The sequence below is a fragment of the Cyprinodon tularosa genome, unplaced genomic scaffold, assembly GCF_016077235.1.
Source record: "Cyprinodon tularosa strain WSP-4 unplaced genomic scaffold, ASM1607723v1 ctg428, whole genome shotgun sequence".
NCBI lineage: Eukaryota > Metazoa > Chordata > Actinopteri > Cyprinodontiformes > Cyprinodontidae > Cyprinodon > Cyprinodon tularosa.
In genome coordinates, this window is record NW_024039150.1 from 230769 (window position 1) to 253916 (window position 23148).

At 37.6% G+C, this 23148-nt stretch overlaps 1 protein-coding gene across 1 annotated transcript in view; it reads right to left on the reverse strand.

The window, feature by feature from the left end:
- Nucleotides 1–23148, reverse strand: part of bean1 (brain expressed, associated with NEDD4, 1) — a 77362-nt gene that overhangs the window by 3251 nt on the left and 50963 nt on the right. Inside the window, exons 3-4 of the mRNA XM_038299386.1 lie at nt 5929–6132; nt 5684–5825 (exon numbers count right to left, since the gene is read on the reverse strand). Of these exons, the coding sequence (XP_038155314.1) occupies nt 5684–5825; nt 5929–6132 (346 nt within the window). The remainder of the gene's footprint in view (nt 1–5683; nt 5826–5928; nt 6133–23148) is intronic.

Sequence of the window (23148 nt, forward strand, 5' to 3'; positions counted from 1 at the left end):
AGCATATCCAGTATCACCTCGTACGTATGTCCTGATTCAAAATATTCCTGGATAACGGCAGCTATGTTTGGGGCGCCGACAATATCCATGTTTTCAAAAGCCGCAGTAGGCAGAATGACTTCCGGTTCAAGGGTCAAACGGCGCCGTCGTCCAATAGGCGATGTCTCATGTTTCCCACTGGTACCTACCTTTTCTGGTAGGTTAATGTAATTGTGTTTTCCTTAATGTAGTTGCGCTTTGCTTTATGTAGTTTTGTTTTCCTTAATGTAGTTGCGCTTTGCTTTATGTAGTTTTGTTTTTCTTAATGTAGTTGCGCTTTTAGATTTGTAGTTGCAGTTTGCACTCCAGGGCCACTGTAGAAAAGCTTTCTATGTAGACTAATTAATCACAGTAACAGATTGTGAATTGAGTTGAGAATTGAAGATGTCGGAAAAGTGTGCAGCAGCTAAGCTGAGGTGCTAAAGCACTTTGTAATCCCTGCTGTCTTTGGTCTCTTAGGAGTTACATGATCCTCAGCTTTCACAGCACATTTCTGCTGCCTGGACCTGTAAAAGGCGTATCACCTAATTATGAATCTGATGTCTGCACTTATTTGCACCTCCTGTTATCACATACGGCCCGTTAAAATTAATTTGGACCTCAGCTTTTACACACTGGGATTCACACAAATTAAGCAACTCCATGTAATCTCTATAAACTGGAGCTGCTCCTCTCTTTCCCACATGACCTACCTCACGTTCTTCAGATCAAATCAGACACACACAGGTGGTCCATTCAAAATGTTTTTTTTTTTTTTTTTTAAATAACACAACAATTGGTTGTTGATTTAATTTATTGGAAAACACCAGGAATTAATTTAGATTTTCAAACATCCACCACAGTAAAGGAGGCAGGACTAGGGCTGCTTCCATGGAAACCCTGATGTTTGATTGGCTGTTTTTCACTGAGCAAGACAAGACAACTTCCTGTATCATTACCAGTGGATATCAAACATCTATCCCAAACCTAAACTTAACACACCATATTTTCTAAACATAACCCCAAAAGAAAAAGAAAAAAAAAGGGTTTATATTATCGCTCTCAAACAAAAGGTTCCCATTTTGCTAGTAAAATGCAGCAAGAACAAGAACAAACCCACACACACCATACATGTGTTCATCTGGCTATATGCAGTTGTACTTTGTATTGACTCTCATCAACTTACTTCGAGTTTTAGACATTTTAATGCCCTAACCCTGACACTAATTCTATACAAATAAATAGATATGGGATAAATAACCCTAGTGTTTACCTAAACTCAACTAACCTACCAATTAGGAGAAGCAAAAAGTCAATTTCATGGTAAAATTGTGAAAGAATTGTACTTAATCTGGTGCCAAAACAGTAGCACACACGCACAGAGAGACGTGTGGCCAGCTTTTCCCTGAGAGGAAGCAGAAGCTTTCAGCCTCCACAGGTGAGCTACTGATCCATGAGTGTGAGTAAGTTTGAAGTGACAGAGAGAGAAAGAGAGGATACTAACCTTCTGAGGACCTACAGGCCTTACAGAGACCAAAGGTTGGTCCAAATGATGCAAAACCCAATTTTAAACCTAGGATTTGCTTAAGAATATACTCAAGCAAAGCAATTAGGGGTGAAATGCAGTAACTGAAATAAATGTTGGTGTAAAACGTGTGTGTGTTTGGGTGTATGTGCGTTTGTGTGTGTGGATTTTAACGTACGCGTGATCTCTATGATCCCAGGTAACCGGGTGTGTTTGTGTTAGAAAGCATTAATGTTCACAGTCTCAGTAGGTAAGCTGTTGATCTGAGTTCACCAAGATTTCCTCCACCATCTGTGTCCCGTTCACACACAAACACACACACACATACTGGTTCTGCCATTGTAGTAAGGACTCCTATTGACTTCCATTGATTTTCAGTCATTTTCAAACCTTTCTATGCCGTAACCCTAAAACTAACCCTAAACCTAACCATTACCAATGCATACCGCACTCTAACCCTAACCTATTGACACCTTAGCCCTAAACCTAACCATTAGCAAAATAGCATATGAGGACCGGCAAAATGTCCTCACTTTGCAGCAGCTGGTCCTCAATCTCATGGTGAAATTGGGAAAAAGGTCCTCACTCTGAGGGCTAGACACGCACATCGCAACTCAGCTACCACCTTAGGCATAAACCTAACAGTTAGCAGAAAAGGAAGAGTTCTCACTAAATGTTCTCATATTGATACAAATGTCATTAATTTAAAGCTAAAACAGGAGCACACACTCTGCAGGAGGATCACATGACCGCAGCATTTACTGCGTCGCAAACAACAACTTGCCAGATCTGTGATAAACAAATCGTGTTGCTTCTATGTATATATGCATATGTTTAGTTGTTGGCTGCCTTCCTCTCATCCTCTCACACAGGCGGTCCAGAATGTTCTGATTTCCTGCCAAGACCTCTGACGTACTTTAATTTCCCTCTTCTGTTTCTTTCCTTTATTCCTGTTTGCATTTGTGGAAAATTGTATTCATGTTTCTGAGAAAACAGCTGAAGTAGGAAGAGCACAAACTTTATGAACTGGAATTGCTTGCATCAAACCCTGGTGCTACCAGGTGCATCCCCCTCAAATGATGATCTATTTGCCCTGCAGGAGGATGGATTTGTCTGACTTGCAAAGATAACCGCAAGAACATGAAAAAGAGCTCCAGCTTAATCCCCAGATCCCAACCTGAGCACAGACCCTGCTCCTCAAATTCAGCGTGATGAATGCACATAGGACAGGCCAATGTTGTGGAATCAGCATGAATCGGGATCCATATGGTGCACTTCTTTTCACTGCTGAGTCTGCTAAAACGTCAGAGAAAATCCAATGGAAGAGGGGGAAGTAAAAGATGCTGTCCAAACCTGTTTTTTTTTTCTTTTTAACCAGGAATCTAAAAAAAAATAAATGTCAAACTCTTTTTATCTGTTTGACCATACATTTAAATGTTGTGTAGGCTTTTCTGGAAGCATAGAAACTCTAGTTTGAAACCCACATTATAAAGATAACAGGATATTAGCTATCATTACAGCGTTTGAATTAAGGACGTAGCATCGGGCCTCAGACAGAAACATTTGGATTTAACGAGTGAATATTTAGGGCGGTGCAAAGAAGGGGAGGCTCACTGCAGGGAAGGGATTTATGTGAATTATTAAAGTTGCCAATTAGACCAGCTGACATTTAGATCAAAAATGCCATGACACTGGCTTTTAGCAAACTTTCTATCTCCTCCTTCCTCACCAATTCTCTCAAAGGGCAGCAAAGCAGAGACTCCTCCATGAAAAGGAAGACAGCTCAAACTGATGAAAGAGTGGGGTGCACTGCATGAATGCACTCTCACTATTCACCCTTTATAAGGTAATATATTGTCAAAACTATTTCCTTATCCACCAAAAAAAACTAAAATAAAATGTTTCAATCCCTTCCCTTTCTAAAAACTTCTGTTTTTTGTTTTTGTTTGAATTTTACTTTATAAAATGTTTGAAAATGAGAGATTTTTACAATTTAAGAGAAAATGTTGCATGAAAAGTAAGAATATAAAATACAATGATATATATATATATATATATATATTTTTTTTTTTACCAGAGACATACAATAAGTAAAAAAAAGTGCCTTTAGCTTTCGTATTTAATCAGAATGTGGATTGTTTTGCTGGTAAATCTTAATTTTCTCAGTTCATGATGCTGTTCATCCATAAACTGACCGTAGAACATGAGCATCTATTCCCTCATCAACTAAAAGGTCCAATAAATAAGAAGATTGTAGGTTTTATGGAAGTAGCTTGTTTAATCAATAAAATAAATAAAATTAAAATTATTGTTGCAAATCTGGGGAAGTGTAACATTCCATTTTTATTAAAGATGTAATAAAAGACAACTCTGACCTAAAGTGGGTGATTAAAAAATGCTCATAAATGGGAATCAGAGGTCATTCATTGTACTGAGATCACCTATAACCATTCAGGTAGATGTCAGGTTGTGGGAAAAAAGGCGTTAATCTGTTAAAACTGTGCAATGCTAGTTGATAGTACAAGAGTACTCCAACATCAGATAGTTTTCATTACTTTTCTTGAGTGAAGAGAATTAGCATTGCCTGGAACAGAGGTGCAAAGCTAAGGAGGGACAGCTGGACTGGTCCATCCAAACATAGCCTGTTGGAAAAGATTTTTCTGTCAAACCGCTTTGAGCAGAAAATGCCTGAATTTGCTGGAGAAGTTAAGAGAAGTTAAGTCAGAGGGCCTGATAGACTACAGATGAAGGAGGACCTTGAAGGGAGATAATGTTTTCATGCCTGTTAGTGGATCTAATATAAAAAGCTCAAAAAAGAAAAGGCTGTCATCAGACAGTTCAGCCTCACAGGTAAGAAATGGTTCTTGTAACCTTAGATATCGGTACTTATTGTTTGATTAAAGTAAGAGATCTGTTCCAAAAGCCAATCATTATCAGAAAATCCACTAGAAACCAGTTCTGATCATAGGCTGTATTGTAATTTTAAAGCTAAAAACTGTACCTTAACTTAATGTTTCTATAGTGTACTTAATTATTGAATGAAGTTAATAAAAACACAAACACAGACTAAAAGGTAAATGTATTGGACAGAAATCAGGAAGTGTCTTCTAGGTCTACGTACTTAATGGTAGCTGATTTTCCTTTGGATATTTAAATATTATTGATATTGATGTTCTAAATAAATTTTAAAAAATCGGTTATTTCATTTTCAGCAGTATTTTTAACTAATTTAATTTTGGATTTAGTGTCCAAGACTTGTCCATGGCCGGTCATGCCTTGGAAGCTGTCCCTATTATCATTGCAAGCGATCTACTAGTCTCTTTTGTCCTTAATAAAATCAGCAAACTCATGCAATTCCATTGTGTCTGCATTGAAAGTTTATTCAAGTGATTTTAAAGCAACACTTGTGTGTTACGTACAGCTTCCTATGTACCCTGTATGTGTCTCAAACACAGAGATCTGCACCCTAAAGGTTGCTCTGCTCCCAGTGACAGCTGACCTTCTTATTATGACTCTACTTCGTCTTCGTCTCTCTCTGATATTGACGGAAGTGTCGTCAGCCACTGTAAAAGCAGTCTATTTACATAATGATGTGCCCCTTTTTACATCAAAACGATGCAATAAAAAGAAAAAAATTCAAAAATTTGTCAAAAAGTACCTTTTTAACAAAGATTTCATTTCAGTAGACAGACATTTATTTCAGCAGAACTTATTCAGTTATTTGGACATATGCATAATGAGAGAAGGATCTCACAAGTGCTTTAATACAGAAGAAACATTTCTTAGGAACTTCAAATGCAGGTTTGCTATAAATGGCTGCCATGATGGAAATCTATTGCTGGTCACTTAGCTGTTTGGTTTTGCAATGTGTTTGTTTACTTTACTAAAAAATAAGTAGTTCTAGAGGAGAATTAAAGCACTTTAAAAAGATCTTGGCTCTGAACAAGATTGTTACTCATGAGTTCAATTATTATATCTAACAGTTCTGCCTATATGTTTAACCTAAGCTGATAACTGTTGGTGCACATCTAGATGCATCTCGATGCAGTGGAAGGTTATTGCACCTTTTCAGTACTTTGAATCACAGTGTTATGTTGTATGTATAATACATATTCACTGTCCCTGTACTGTAGTACTTACCGTGGTGGAGAGTCCTGATACAGGTTGCTAATCTGTGGAAGATTCTCCCCAAAGGAGTCAATGTCTAAACCAGGAGAAAAGTCCTCTACACAGCTGGACCTCAGTTCCCCCGCAGAGCCCCCGTAGGAAAAACCATCTTGCCCTGGAAACAAAAAGATAAATATTTTATTTTATAGCGGAATCAGCTGCCTTAAATGCTTTCATTTCATCTTACATTTAACGCTCTGAAATGTCTGAAAACTGACCATAGCTGGCGCGAAAGTGTGGGTTTCTGAGTCGACTGTCTTTGCGTAAGCTGCCGATGATGATGGTGATGCAGGAGAGGAAGAGGACCAGTCCTATAACAATCCCAGCCACCACCAGAGGAGACACCAGGAGAGACGCCTCCCCTCCTGATTCCCTCTCACTCCGACAGTCTGGATACTCCCCATGGCTCTGGTTGGAGCTCACTGCAGGGAGGCAGACAGAGATGGAAAAGGTCAGACATGAGAGGATGGGAATGGTCTGGTTTGTTGCTTTTAAAGACCGTGAGGACAAAAGAGACATTTATCATAGTAGTACATTTTAGACATTTTGGAACCATTAGCCAAATGGGAAAATACAAAATATAGAGAAATTCAGAGATGCAATAAACACTTGTGTTTGAAAAAACAACTTCTTGCTCTGATTTTATGATTGATAATCTCCTGAGAAATCTACCAACTGTTTACTTTAGTGCAGCTGATGACAGTTCAGCAGAGTCTAGCTATAAAGTCATAGGGAAGCGGCTGTTCAAACTGTTGCAATTCTCCGAATTCTCCCGAGTAGTGCACGACTTTACACGAGTGAATAAAGTGAATGTGATTGGTCGTTTATAAAAAGGGGCAGGATTGTTGTGGCGGAAGGTTCGCAAGCTTTAAATATGATTTCCCTACAACTCCAAATCTCATGTAGCATCTTTTAAATTCAGTTTTAGATTCAAATACACCCTTCTCTATTTAGCACATTTTCCCGTTATAATCCATAATCCCAGCAGTCATGTTGGTTTCGATATTGCAGTCATTTTCTCCAATAAGGATTATTATAGAGCAGAGGTCTTCAACAGAGAGTCCACTACCACTAGGGGAAAGGTCACAGATTAGTGGACCGCGGTCCAGATCCGAACCCACCTGCTGGCTAATCAGGACTCAACCTGATTTAAAACATTTATGAATTACCACATGTTGTCTAAACGTCACTTGCGGCGCTTCTCCTGTTACCCCGAAATCCCACATCCTCCGTCTCCGCCCCGCAGCGCTCCAGACCGCCTCCGCAAAGCAAAGCCTACAGCCTCCGCTGTAGGCGTATTTTTTTTTTTTTTTACAGTTTTGGCATAATTATTGCTCTAAGTGGGTTGCTCTTTCAGTCAACGGCATGTATTAAAATCTGTGTATCGACAGTTATTGGTTTACTAACTAAATTAAATGATGACTATTTTTATAATCAGTTAATTAGGATTATTCTGGTTGTACCACTAGTGCTATCCTGTTGTAGATATTCAAGATAGATGCTGTAGACATTCTACACCTATATAAACAGAGAAGAACTTTCTATCATTGCCTTAATAATTCAAATAATCCCTTTTTTGTTGTTTGTTTTTTTTAAAAGCCGCATTTAAGAAGCCAAAGAGGAACTAGGCTTGGATCTTAACATGTGTACTCTACTGTATGCTGCCTCTGTCCATTCTGCTTTTTCCTCCTCTTCCTTGTTCCTGCACGCGCTCCCTGAAGACTTTTTCCATTTCAGTGTGTGACAGATAATTAGAGCTGGAGTTGACGCACACAGTTGTCATTATCATTAGATTACAGAGCAATCCTGTTCCTTTCCATTTCTGTGTAGTGTCTCATTTGTCTGTTTGTACTGGTCATCCACTCTGCCTGTCTTTCTGGTGATGCCCATTTTTTTCGCTACCAGTCGCCTTAAATCAGTTGCTGAACTGTTGCATTATGGGCCAAATATTAATTTGCTATTGCATACAGCTTCTTCAACATTTGTGTTGATGCAATTTTTGCCATTCAGTGCCTAAGATCAAAAACAATAAAATCATTAAAAAAATTTTTTACTAAATGCATTATCTGGTGAACACTAAAAGAAAACTTTCACCGTACGAATTTCTATCATTTTAATCAGGTTTGGTAAAGAAAAATGTTGAAAAGATATTTACAGAAGGTATAATAAGGAATTTAGCTCCAATACACAGACTATAGAAAGTAATGGCTTTACATAAAGGTGAATTCACACTATATGGTGTTTTTAAAAAGAAAATTACATAACTCAGTAGTTCCCTCTGGTTGCATACTAAATTTTACTGAAACGTATTATGTCATGCTATTGTGTATTGTTAGTTATTAGTCAGTTTAGCCAATTTTAGTCATTAACCTTCTTTTTTACTAATTCACCTATGAAATAATGCCTTTAACGTACATATACTACAACAACAATAAAGGTAAGATACTGTGTATTTTAGGGTGACCAGACGTCTTTTTCTGACATTTCCTACTTTTCATACCTAAAAAAATGTCCTGGGGGGATTTCAAAATCGTCTGGGATTTTGGTCGACTACAGTGCAGCACGTAGTCGAAACACACCGGGCACCGAACTGAGCCATCAGCTCCTGAGCTGCTCCGGATCCGGAGCCAGCGGGGGACGGAGCGACCGAACCCGACACAGTGATGGTAGGTGTGGCCCCTGTGCTTTCCTCCACCTGCCTTACCGGGGAAGCATACCGTCACCGGGTCGGGTTCGGTCGCTCCGTCCCCGGCTGGCTCCAGAATGGCCGCCCTCTAGGGGAGTCGGCTTCGCCACTGACAGCATACATGAGGCATCTATGTATATAATGTTTATGAATCCCTAGAGGAGAGCCTGGTTTACTGATGTACAGGCAACTCTGAATGTTTTGTAGGTAACATTATTACAACATGGGTTAATGAATAAATAGCATGATAGTGATACCAGTGAGACAGGTTGGCCCTATATTTTTGCTGTGTATGCTGAATGGAGACCCTCTAAAGATGTGTTATCATGTGTTACCTGTGTCACATTTTATAGATGTTGGAGATCGGCCTGTTTTTCAGAGTAGTCCTATTTCTCTGACTGTGAATGTGCTCTCTTCATCCTCTGACATGGGAGTTGGCTCGGAGCTCGTCTGCCTGGCTGTGTGTTTCCTGTATGGGGCCGCCTTTAACAGTTGCTTTTTGTATCTCTGCTTCTGTCTCCTTGAACCCAGTCGGCCTCAGCAGATGGCCGCTCACACTGAGCCTGATTCTGCTGGAGGTTTCCTCCTGTTAAAAGGGAGTTCTTCCTCTCCACTGTCGCTACAAGCATGCTTAGTGTGAGGGATTGTATTTGAGTCAATGAGTCGATGCAATCAACTGGTTTTCCTTAGATAGAAAACTTTTAATCAATTTGACTATGATCTGGTTGAACTCTATAGTACCTTGAGATGACTTGTGTCGTGAATTGGCGCTATAGAAATAAACTGAATTGAACTGTTAGCTCAAGGCTAATAGGACATGGGGGTTAAAGGGGTGAAACAATGTGGAGCAGACTATTTATGTTTTGAGTAATGAGTTATTTTGTGTTTATCTTTTACTTGAATTTACATTTGGCCAGGGTGATTTTAAAGGAAAGTAAACCCGTCTCCCGTTCTGTGAATGCCAGGAAGAAAACCTGTTGCACTGATGTACAGAGATGTGTGAATGTTTTGCAGAAAATAATAACCACAAAATACCCCTGGATGCTGTGTCTCTGTTTATGTTTGTTTGGAACCAAAATGTACTTATTCTTTGATGATAGAAGGGTCTGTGGAGGATTCACCATATATAATTCAATTTGATTTGAACTATTATCTAATCCTCAACCTTTAACTAGATAAAAAAGTTCTACTCTTTGAGAAATCTGTGGTCAAATAGGGGTTTACTTCTTTATCGCAGACGGCACTGGTCTTTAAAACTCTGATACTTTTCCGCCTTACTATAATGTACTAAAAAACCTATTCAACATTGGTTATTTCACCTAAAGGTAAGCTTAATATATAATTTAAGGATGGAAAAAAATAAAATATAAAAATAAAAATCTATGCTGCACTGGGAGCCATTTATTAATTTTGTCTGAATAAGACACATTTGTTATTGATTTTCTCTTGTAACTTGGTGTTAATTAACCCGTTTATGAATCTAGATAAAGTGGTGTTTAACGTATTTTCTAATGAAGCATACCCATACATTTATTGTTAATTGACTGATAAATTAAAAAGTAAATTCTATTTTTTTATTTAAATCAAACTTAGGTTATATAAAAAATTAAAATAAAAACTTTTTTCCTTTCTTGTTTTGCTCTTTCCTTTCATTTCTATTCTATAGATCAAGCAGTTAAACCTCCCAGTGTTTTACACCAATATAACCGCTTTCATTTTCAGTCTCTGTGCTCCTCCGTTACGCAGGTTTTGTCTCCATCTCTTCTGGATGGCAGTCTGTGTAATTGCGTTGTCTGTAATAATTTGGTTTCACACAGATTCCCCAGAAGAGTAAAATGTTCTCTCACCCGAATGATTCCCAGCAGACATCTTCACTCCCCTTTCCTCACACTCTGCCTCATCGTCCTCCCTTTCTGTCAATCCTAACATGTTTTTGTCTTCCTTTCACTCCTCATCACTTCTTCATTAAACTTCATCTTCCCCATCCTCCCTGGAGAGAACTAAAATGGAAAATTCTAATTGTGTACATTTATATTCAGATAAAAACCTCAACCTCTGTAAAACCAGGAGACAAATATGAAGACAGCAGGACTTTTCTTCCCGTTAATCCTGGCAGAAGCTACTGATATGTTTTGTGGATTAAATGAGAGTTTAATGTAAACCTATTGTAGTGTTATATTTTTTATTTTATTTTTGAGGACAGGATTTTATATTTTGCCTATTTGCTTTGTCTTCCCTTAAATAAAAATTCAGTGCAAGCAATTACCTTAAGTTTTCCCCTAGCCTGTAAGTGATCCACTTGTGTGTAATTAAATCTGTATATATGTGCTGCTGCTTTAAAAAGAGACACAGCATATATGTCAGAATGATGTGCAGGCGTTAAGTTTACTGTTCAGAAAAGAGTATCCAAGGTTTGAACATCTTTTTTAGAAGCAGACGAGGTTGTCATGGTAACTCTGAGGAGCTGATGGCCGTAGACTTCTTAGTTTAATGACGGGCTTGGACTGAAATTGTTCAGCTGCTGTATGGAGTGAATTTTGGTCCATTATTGTTGCAAACAAAGAACATATTTTGTTAAATAGAAATTTTAAGGAAAAAAATGCAATCCAGAAATATCACTGAACGTTTTTTTTAGGTGTCTTTACAGTTTTCTCAAATTTCATGTTTTCAAATTATCTTCAATTTTTACCATATTAAATCTTTTTTGAATTACATTTTTTTTTCACTTTAAGCCCGATGCAAATAAACACTTTTACACCCACATTAAACTATAGAAGTCTTGTTGCTAACTTCATACCTTTTGAAATGTATGATAGAAATGTGTCCTCGCTTCTCACTTTGACCCAGAAGCGAAAAGAATGTGATCTGGAATTGCAATTTGAATATAATCAATTTGTAAAATTGCAAAACTCAATCTTTAAAAAAAATAAAATTAGGAAAAGCAAAAGTAGGAGAAAAAAAAGAATTTGAAAAGATTTGAATAACACATAAAAAATTGAAAAAATAAAATATAAAAAAACTTGATAAAATAAAATATGACAAAAAGGATTATATTATTTAATATAAGATCATTTGAAAATAATTATCCAAGACAGCAGCACAGTAAGATATGTTTCATACTTGAATAGCATTTTCTTTTAGTTTCCATTTACAAACCTTATTATTATTTTTTTTTTTAACAAAATGTGCTATTTTCTTGCAACAATAATGGAAGAAAATTCACTCCACAGCTGTTTGCGGTGCAGACATACTGAAAAACTCCCTCACTGAATGCTCTGATCAGCCCAGCCCAACTCCACTCTAGAAAAAACAATGTTATACAGGTTCTCATTCTTTCTGGGAGTTGTTGGGCAAAAGCCTTTAGGTATAAATAAATAAATATCCATAAATATCCTTTTTTATCCTCTGTTTCTGTTTTTACTTTTTTATTAAATTATTATAATTTATTTCATTATTATTATTATTTATGTGCTTTAAGTTGTAGGGAAATCATATTTAAATCTCAAATCATTCTGGCTTAAACATGTATATAAATGTACTCTTTATCAGACGATGCTGTCTTAAAATTTAGAAAATTTCTATTTAAAAAAAAAATCCTGTCTTAAAATCTGTGTTGTTGTTTTTTTCGTTATTCTATGCAGGCCAGTCAGCTTGTACACCTAAATTCAGCCAATCATATATCAATCTGTCAATCAAATGATTCTGTTTATAGCATCTTGATTCATATGCCGCAGCTTATATACGCAACGGTTGAAATAAGAAATCAGAATAATTTCCTTTCCCATTGAGTTCCGTCCCAGTGTTCACGGGGATGGACGTCTGTGTCTTCAGCAGGCGTAGAGCTAACAGAACTGGCAGCGTTCAAACATGTACGGATGTAAGCCTTCTACACCAAACCAAGCTTCTGCCGCCCTGGCGGGAGAGTTTGGAAATGCAACGGTTGGAAAAGTTGTTTCCCTACGACTTTAAGTTGTATTAAATTGATTCTGTATTTTTAAAATTCACCAGGACTTTTTTCCGTATGGGGTCTGATCTTTCCTATTTGTGAATCTCAGAAGCTTGAGCTTCACACTGATTCCTTCATCCGTGCACCCTCTGTTCTGTCACAAATAGAAACCTGTCTAGTCAATGTGGTCATTCCTACCGACACTGTTACACTGAAGCATGATGGAAAGCTCCCCTCTGTCATTCATAGATTGAGACTATTTGTGACGGATGACGAAGCAAAATGCGTCATCCGCAAAACCAGATGAGTCAGACAGGAAGACATGGGGAGAAGAAAGCAGATCTGTCAGACAAACAAGTTACTGTATGTGTGAAGCCGGCTTGAAGCCGAGACCACAGTGCCGTTCAGCCACACTTTCTATTTTCAGAATCATATTGTTGAGAAAAACAGGTTTGGGTTCCTAGAGGCCCCTGGAGATTAAAGCTCCAGGCCCCTGTAGGGTGTACAGGGAATGAGTCTCTGAGCTCCATAGCCTACAGGCATTGGAGCCTTGGTACCCAGGAGACTCCTAAGGGTATTAATCCTGCTTTAACTCTGTCACATTATTAATGTTGCATATAGGAAGAAGACGACAGACTAGGAATTGCTTTTTTGTGTACCTTTGTAAATCATTGTGACCCCATTTTAATATCTGTTAATCTTACCTGTGACACAGAGTAAAAAAAGGAGCCAAGGATCTTACAAATGTATTTTGAGCTGGTTTGCTAAGATATTGAAGTAGACGGTGAAAAAAAGGGAGGAAATGGTTGCATTAAAGGATGATAGTGATGGATTTCTAAGCCTGGAGGGAACTGGACCCAGCTGCAAAGGGAGAGCAGAGAAGGATGGAAAAACAGTTCAGATTTTATATGAAAACAGATATTTATGCCCCCTATAAAGACACAGCAGCACAACAGGGAAGTGGTTGGCACTGTTACCTTGCTGTAAAACTGCTGTGGGTTCAAATCCCAACTACTGGAATAAGGTTGGGCGGGGGTGTTGGCCTAGTGGGCCAGAGCAGTGCATTTGTGCTCTGAGTACAGTAGGTTGCAGGTACCCGGTTCAATCCCCACATACTGCCCCTCTGGTTCTCTAAGCAAGACCCTTAACCCCACACTGCTCCCCAAGGGGATGGGTTAAATGCAGAGAGTGAATTTCTCAGATGTGAGATCAATGAAGTTCAATTATTATTAAGGGTGCTTGTTCTCCTCTTACATCTGTGGGTTTTCTGCCACGGTCTAGAACTGAGGTCGTCAACAGGGGGTCCGCAACCCCTAGGGGCTCCACAGAGGGGGTCGCGAAAGTTTTGTTTGATTAGACTTTTTTTTCTGCAATTTTTTCCACTAATTGAAATGTCTTTAAATACAAATTAAAATGAATTCAACACACTGTAGTGAACAGATAAATGAAGCAGAAGATGCCTTTTAGTCATCAATGCACACATTCAGCGACACACATGAGCTCTTTCAAGCTGGACACCGTTTCATTCATAACACCTGTCCCATCAACCAGGAATCAGAAACAGACTTTAATAAACTCAGGGTGAAATTACTTTCATTACATGACTCCATCTGTAATAGAGTGACTATAGGACCAGTTTGATATAACACAATTTTATACAATATATATAATTATGGCGTCCCCGCTCCATCTCGCCATCAGTTTGGGGGTCCTTTGCCTGGAAAACGGTGAAGACCCCTGTTCTACAGTAGAAACATGAACGTTAGTTAATTTGTAATATTTAGATGGTCTGGGTGTTTGCAATGCAGAGCTTTGTCCCACATGGTTCAATCATTAGGGTTGTTCAATGGTAACTAAGTACCCTAAACCTACTAACCCCAGTTCTGATAAAATCATTAACTGTTTTAATACTAAGCACACCAATGTATTTCAAATACTAATTAAATTAGTAAATAGAAAAAAAAAAAAAAAAAAAGAATCTTACACTGTGAGGAATCTTGATTTTGTAATTATATTTCCATAAACTAATTAACATTTTTCTCTGAGACATAATCTTAAACTTTCCCGTACATAATTTAGATTTCTAAATAGCTGACTGTAATCTGACAGAAGACAGAGCAGGAAGAGGAATTCAACCAAAGGCTTTTAAAGGCTGTTTCCTCCAAACAGCTTCAGATGAAACATGGCAGACGAATCCATAGATACTCTATTGCTCTGTTCAAAAACCTAGGACGCATCCTTAGAAGACCGGATTCGAAGGCCGATTACGCCGAGGTCTGGTCGGATTCCAAGAGTCCTCGTTATGCGGCCTTAAAATGCGTCCTTCTTTTTGCCTGATTTGAAGGACGGGTCCGATGTATCCTCGGTATTCTTGGATATCCCAGGATTCATTGCGAGACCAAGCAAGCTGTGATCAGAGTAAAGGTTACTTCGCGCCGAACAGTGGTGAAAATTGGAAGTTCAGTTTAATGTAATACAAGTCAAGTAATAGTTCCGTCTGAGATTAATGAAAAATAGTTTTTTTAATGGTTATTGAGTCAGATATGTGGCGGTAGTGTTTGATTTATCTAAAGGTTTTAATCTGTTACTGTGTAAATGGGTTTGGCTGTAATTTAAGGACAGATTCTAATATATTTGCAGAGTGGGGACTATAAATCTGATAGGATTTTTATCTTTTTATTGCTGTTTTGCACAATATGCTTAACTACGTATTTTTTGTTGTTGAATATTAGAGATTTTGCAGATATATTTTTTATAAATACATTGTTTAGATTTACTTATATATTTCTAACCCTTTTATAGAATAGAATAGAAAATCCCCTCATTGTCCCACAATGGGCAAATTTACAGCAGCAGAAATATTATTAAATGGTCACACAAATGAGGACCTTAGAAAAATGTATAAGAATAACATAATAGGGAGGAGTTAAAATATAAACAATACAATAATGTAAAGTGTTTTAACAATATAAAACTGGGGAATAAATAACCAATATGCAGCTATGGACATTTTTACAGTAATGGATATTTGAAAATAGCATCAACATCAGAGATGTGCAGAATGACAGCATCAGGTTATTTAACTGACTAAGGTTTCTATCATAACATTTGATCTTATTTGTTCCTGCTCCCGGTGGTTGAAACCTTTATTCCATTCTGGATTCTTGTGAGTGTAGTCTTTGTTCACTTCACAATAAAAAAGAAATAAATAAACAGTTTTGAAAACTTCTGTATTCATTCTTTTCCTGCTTTGTGTGTCAACGTTTACGGTTGCTAAGCAACAGAGCATACAGCGGTAAAACCCGCCGAAGGGTATACCTGGTCCAATTCACAGCCTAAACTCTTCCGGTCTCCTTGTTTTCAAGGACTTCGAAGGAACAGTCTAGGTAGACCGCGTCCTTGGAGGACACGTCCTAGGTTTTCGAACAGAGCCTATGTCTATTTGTCTTACATTTATGGGAGCACCATGCTGGGTTGGTTTGTTTTATAGAACCGAGTTGAGGTTCTGCTCCAGGTTCTATCATCTCTCCCTCGGTGGGCTTTCAGCTGTTTTATCCTCTAGAATGGGATCCTCTTAGACTGGGAGGCTGTGGGTTATGTGGGTCAGTCTTATATCTAAATCAGTTATTTCCAAAGTAAAGGATTCAGTTGCTGGGGAGGAAATTACCATTTTTAACAGGTATAGGTGGATAGAAATGTAGAATTATGTTTCATAATATACTGGTCACCTTCCGCTTTATCTCTTACTCCCAGACCTTCCTCTCCCTCCTCCCAGTGGGACGGGACTTTTTTTTTCTTTGTTTACTTTTTTTTGCAAGGAAAATAAACTGTTAGATCTAAAATAATTACACTGTTAAGGGATTAGTTTTGTGATTTGAAGAATATTTTATTTGATTATAATGTGTTTTACTGCTGTTGAATTTTCTGTGTTCCACTGTCCAAAAATTTTAGTCGGAGTGCTGCTCTAAAAATGTATTTTAAATGAAAGGTCGCCGACTGAGAAAAGCTTGCAAACCAGTAAATGATTAATTTCTCTGGATTTGGAACTGAAAATGGAGGATAAGTATTGGTTTTACATTTTTCCAATTAAGATGTTGTAAATCTGCTTAAAAAAAAGGAATACCATTTTTTATACTTCAAACATTTTAGTTAAAAAAGGTGCCCCTAATAGGAGATTATTTATAATCAGAGATACTATACCCAATGCACAGAGGCATCCAGGCAAATAGGGCCAAAAGGGAGCCACAGCCAAGTCACCATAGTAAGGCCCCCTGTGACCTGTTGTTTCTGTGCCCTGAAGGGCCAAAGACCTCAAACCTCTTGCTTTGCCAGTTGTAAGCCTATATTTAGCCATAAAGGAAATTTCCCAGTGAGTAACCTACGTTTTAAAGGTTACTATTAAGTAGGTCAGTTTGATTTTGGAGCTTAGAAATTTAATCCATTAAAGTTTCCAGTAGCATTTTTCTGCTCAGTTCCTGGAAAAACATTTGCGTCCTACTACTGTCATCATTTTTCCATCTCAGTTCAAGCATGGCAGATATTGATATTACATATTATTCAAACATTAGGCTATAAATCAACTTTCCCAGATGGGCCAATGCAGAAAGTGCATTAGAGCATCTCTTTAAAACATGAACCGGTCAGGATTAATGGAGCTGAACATAAATATCCGTATTCGTCGATCACACAAAAAATTAGAATCTGTCAAAAAAAAACGTAACACTAAATAAGTATTTTTTCTTATTTCAAGTGCATTTTATCTAATAACTTATTTTTAGAGTAACAATGCTCATTCCATCAGCAAATCATCTTATTTACCCACTCAAATTAAGGGTAAATACACCTAATATAAGAATTTTTTTTTTTATTCTTTAAATGCTCCCATGGAAATTGACATATTATAATGTATCAACATTATAGGAGATGAGAAAGTATGATAAATTAACCACTTTTAGGGAAGGAGGTAGCAGAGCAGAGCTTTTTTTTTTAACATTCCCAGATGACAGCTCTGCATTCTTTTAGTTGTTTTTGTTTTGTTTTGTTTTTAAGCGAGGCTTAAAACTTATGCTTTCAGAATGGATTATAACATTCAGTAGTTGTTGTCATGTTTTGTAGTTTATGTATTGTGTACTTATTTTTTTTTCTTTCCCTCTCTTTCATTCTGGTTTCTATCATTTTGATTTTATTTATACCACTCAGGGCTATAAAAAGAACAGTTGATCTATTGTGTTTATATACATCAAAATAATTTGTTTTGACATTATGTTTGTGTTTGAACATAATTTCTTTCCTTCAGCCTTTTAAAACTCAGAAAGAGATGCATTAAAGTTTGAATGGAAGCATATTCTTCCAGAAGCAATGCTTTATATTCCAGACAGAACTTAAGTAATCTGCTTTGCTCCTTACTATCACTGCATGAAAAGTGGGATTTTCGTCAATAAAGAGAGCACTTTAGATTGTCGTGGAACTTCAGGTTAGCGGCAGTTTACGGCAATTTGCAGGCTTCGTCGAAAACTCCCGTAAATTGTCAGAAATTGACGTGGAATTTCTTAGGCAGTGTTCCCCCCATGGAATTCTAGGGGAGGCTTTAACATGTAAATGAACATGCTGTGAGCTATACAAATGCAAACCAGGGTTGCAGGGGGGGTTTTACCCCAAGTGACATCTTTCTGAGGAAGAAAATCTCTGATACAAAGAGATCAGGCTTAGTATAGCCTCTCACATTTTAGCTTGAATTTATTTATTTAATTAAAGTATAGAGACCAAAACAGATCTTTAGCTGACAGAGCAATACATTTAGAGCAGTAATTATTTTAAAAAAAAAATTGCATTTAAGATAAAAAATTTAATATTGTCTGTCAATATGCTCAATTCACAATTACTTAAGGGGAAAGGTTTCAAGAAATGAGTCTGAGATGATTCACTTTATAACATGGCGCATTATCCTGTTGGAAGTAGCCATCAGAAGATTGGTACACTGTGGTCATACGGTCTGGCCAGGTCAACATCCGCAATTGCAATTGCACCAAACAGGAAAAAGAACATCGACAAATTCCGGTTCGTCAAATTAAAATATAGCAGCAACAGATCGGTGACTAGAAATTATAGCACAATTCTTATATATATATAAAAAAAAAAAAAACTAACACCGTTTATTTAAATGATTGGATCCAAACTATTGGTTATTCACCAACGAGGAAGCAGATTTCTCATCTCCATCAAAATATTTATTTTATACCGAGGGACTTAAACTTTAATCAAATCCATTCAAAAGAAACTTCTTATTACAGGAATGAAAAAAGATGCTGAGTTTGGAAGTAGTGAACAAGTTCATTAAAAAAAAGCAGTTTTGAATTATCCTTATCCCCGTTACAAAAATCTACAAAAATATAAATATATATTTGGGCAGAAACTGAACATATGCTGGATGATGGTGGGATTTTTTTAATATGTCATATTAAATTAAGCGCTCACAGGGTTCATACAGGAATGAGTGACTCTAATTTAATGCTATTTTAATGCTATTTTTTAATTATTTTTATTGATCCGCGGACACCCTGGTTCATCTCGCGCATGCTCTGTACGATCTCCAAGAAACCTCATTGATTTACATGACAGACAAGTACTCCGTAAGTGAGCGGGGCGGAGCGCTGACGGAGTATGTGGAATCTGGGAGTAAAGGAGGACAAATACACGTCCGGCTGGGTGCAGCGCCGGACGCCGGACAGTGCAATGAAAATCCGGACTGTCCGCCCTAAAGCCGGACATCTGGCCACCCTAAAACTCCTCTTGGACGCGATGGCGACTCTGCATCGAACAAGACGAACTCAAAGAAGAGATGCTAGCGGTAAATATATGTTCGATTACTGCCTGCTAAGCTAAAAGCGGCCTAGCCTGAGCTATGGCTAATAGCAGCCTAGCTATTAGCCTATCTAGCCTAGCCTTGCAAGAACAAGCTTTATTAAAGTGCATTTTTTGTGATTTACAGGAAGCAGTACGCCGTCTTAACAACTCGGAGACTAATTGCAGGCGCTATGAACCGGAGCAAGGGTAAGATTTAAAGAATATGCTTTCATTCTGCGGTAAAAGGTAATGGATACCGATCATAGCTTTACATTTTGTTTTCACAGACCTCTTATTTGCTCGGAGCCATAATCAGCAAGTCCAGATTTGCACGATGTTGATAAAGACGACATTGTGTGTAAGTGACTTGTTTTCATGTTTTCTCCTTCCTTGTTACTGTGACTTGCGTTTGATTTTTTTATTTATACCGCTCTCATTTAATTGTTTTCCAGCTGCTCGGAGTCGGGCCAGAAGAAAGAGGGTAAGACTTTATTTGGTGATTATTTTTCAGGTGCATTAATAGATGTGTTGTGTCCATACGCAGTGCGCTGATTCATTGTTTTGTTTTTCAGCTGCTGAAAGCGAGGCAGAGTGTGCTAGCAGATGAGGAAGTGGAACTCTGGAAGTCCGCCTTCCTCGGCGGTGTCTCTGGATGGATTGTACGGTCGCCGCCATTTCGTAGGCCGGATCTCACTGAACTCTGTGTTAAGCTGCAGTCCCGGTTAGAAGCGATGCCGAAGTACAGGGCCACGCACAGTAGGCGTCTGCACATCGGACCTGCCTCGGAGGGAATGCTGCCTGTTACCTCCAACCCCGAGGAAGCAAACGGACCGTTCACAGAGTTTTAATTTTTAGAAACGCATGTGTTTGGATACGCGTTGTATATAGTTGTGTGTGTTTTAATAAAGCTCTTTCTTTGCATAAACAGCTTCCTGGCAAATGTTCATTTCCTGTATAAATTCATTCATGTCCTTGATGGTAGCATAATAATTGTGTAGTAGTGTAGGATAACATAAATACACACCATATGAATGAATAAATATATGAATGAATAAATATATGAATGAATAAATATATGAATGAATAAATAAATATAAATATATATATATGAATAAATATATATATGTAAATATATATATATATGCCAACCAATCACGAGCGACTTTACTTGTTTAAAAAGAAGCGGTTCCGTCCAATACTCAGTAAGAAAATTAAAGCCTGGCGTGGCCACGTGTGGTTTTGCTGCCAATCACGAGCGATTTCATTTGTTTGAGAATAGTGGTTTCAGCCAATACTGAGAAGGTTATTCAAGCCAGACCTGGCCAGTCGCGCGGGTTTGCTGCATTCATATGCTAATTAGGGCCATTAGTACAGCTGATCGCTCTCCACATACGTCACGGTACGTTTCCGACAATTTGTGGCACGACAAACGCGGACAAGCACGGGTTGCAAATTGTCGGAAACTGACGAAAATCAGGCAGATCTGCGGGAGTTTACGGGGGTTTACGGGGACGAAAATCTCACTTTTCATGCAGTGTATCCTCCCCCATGTGCACTGCAGCAAGGTAAACATGGCTCCTCTTCCAACAACCTTGAATGCGGCGTCCTCTGGTCTTTTCTGTCTTAAAGAGAGTCTATTTCTAGTTCCACCTTGGTTTGCATTTCAGCTAACTTTCCAGTTTCCATGTCTAATGTGAAACAGCATATGCAGTAAGAGGGTAGATGTCAGCCAGTGTGTCTTAAGACCAGAGGTGTCAATAGTATTAATGTGTATTACTCAAGTAGAAGTATAAATCCTACTTTTATAGAAGTTCAATCAAAACTACTACTGTAAAAGTAAAAGCAATACAGGAAAAAAATGGTTTAAACCTTTTACCGGCTGCTGCACTACGCTATTAAAGGAAAGTTTTTCTACAATTCTGGATGATAACTTCCTTACACTTAGTTTTCTTAGTTTTATAAATAATGCCAACAGTGTGGAATTTTACTTTGCATCATCTTGAAAAAACATCTATTTTGCTATGTGGCGAACAACAAGTTGGTGCAGAACCAAGTCCAACCACAAAGAAATGTATGGCTGAAACAAAAAATTTTATTTTTTTGAAATGCAAACGGGGAAAAAAAAAGGAACTTAAATGAAAAACTAACTACTTTTAAAATGTAAGGATTAGAAAGTAAAGATAATTGCTGAAAAGATGTCAGTTGTAGAACTAAAAAGTTTTCTGAAAAATAATTACTCCAATAAAGTATAGATAAACAAAATGTGTACTTAAGTAAAGTAACAAAGTATTTGTATTTTGTTACTTGACACCTCTGCTTAGGACCTCTACTCGCCCAGCAAGGAAGTCAACGCCTCGTTTCTGATAATTTTTAAATGGGCAAGATGACCTAGTGGGTTGAGTGACCAATGGAGGTATGACGTATGGTTTGCAGGATCAGCCAGAAGCTGTGAAGACTTAAAGGCGTTGACAAGAATAGTAAAATGGTGACACGTGATATTAAACCCGAATGATTTTCTTCATCTTCAATTAAATTAAATTAAATTCAGTTTATTTCTTTGGCGCCAATTCACAACACAATTCACAATCATCCAGTCAGGTTGATTTAAAGTTTTCTATTTGAGGAAAACCAGTTGATTGCATCGACTCATTGACTCGAAGGCAATCCCTCACACTAAGCATGCTTGTAGCGACAGTGTAGAGGAAAAGCACCATTTTAACCTCTTCCCTTTTAATATCTTCAATATTGCTGTTGCACTTTCTTTGTCTGGCATTACCCCTCTTTTTTCTTTTTTTAAATGTAACCTTTATTTAAAAAGAATAGTCCCATTGAGATTTAAAACAAATAAAATAAAAGTTAAGCCAAACCTTTTCCAAACATACCACTCTTAATAAAAAATTTGTTTTTTTCTTTTACTTACATTTTTTTTTAAATATTTATTTATTTTATACAGCTTTAGTTTTAGCCTCAGCTTTAGTATTTTTATCAGATTTCCCAGCAGTGGTTTAAAATTGAGGGTATATATACTGTGCTTTTATTGGTATCGCCCACAGTCCATCAGTACCATCCATTAACTTTTCATGTAAAATCAAACGGCACCTTGTTTCACTACCTAAATGTATTGTTGTGACGGAGAGCGAGCGGAAGCAGTATTGCACACGTACATTGGGTGAAAAAAGTCTTCAACAAGCCACCATTTCTCTCAGTAAACATATTTCTAGAGATGCTATTAACATCACATTTTCACCAGATCTCCGTAACAATCCATGTAATCCACAGATACAAAGATATCAAACCATAGATGTCCAGAAATTAAGTTAGTTTTACATAAGAATAATTAGAGACAGACCGGAACATCTGCCGGCAAACATTTCTGGCCGATATGAGAGGCTTTTGTTCTGGTATCGATACTGGCTGATCTGTGAATGTGTTCACAGATCTATTCGTGTATTTACCTGCAGTGCCTTAAAAAACACATGAAGCAGGCATTGCCATTCCCTCCATTTGCAATTTATTGTTTATTATCTAATTTGATTAGTTTAGTGTTTTTTATTTGTTAAAATTAAAACTTTTATATCATTGTGTCAGTTTTTTACCATGTAAATGGAGGGGGAAAAAAATATCATGATGGGTTAGGCTGACCGGTCGATCTCTAAAACAACTTAAAATATTAATCACTATTTTGATTCAGGAAAGAATGACTTTACTGAAAATAAAAGGATGAAAAAGATTTCCTCGACTCACTTTGGACACAGAGGACGAAACAGAGTGAAGCTTCTTCCTGACAGCTACATCTCTCTGCCTCTATAAAGCTGCAACTAACTGCTGTCTTGCTGCTTTTCTTCCCTTTACATCTTTGATCCTTCCTGTTGTGTATTGAGCAAATGCCAACCATGGTTTGGTTCTGAAGGACTTACAGCGATGATCATTAAAGCATCATATTCTATCACCACTCAAGCAGGA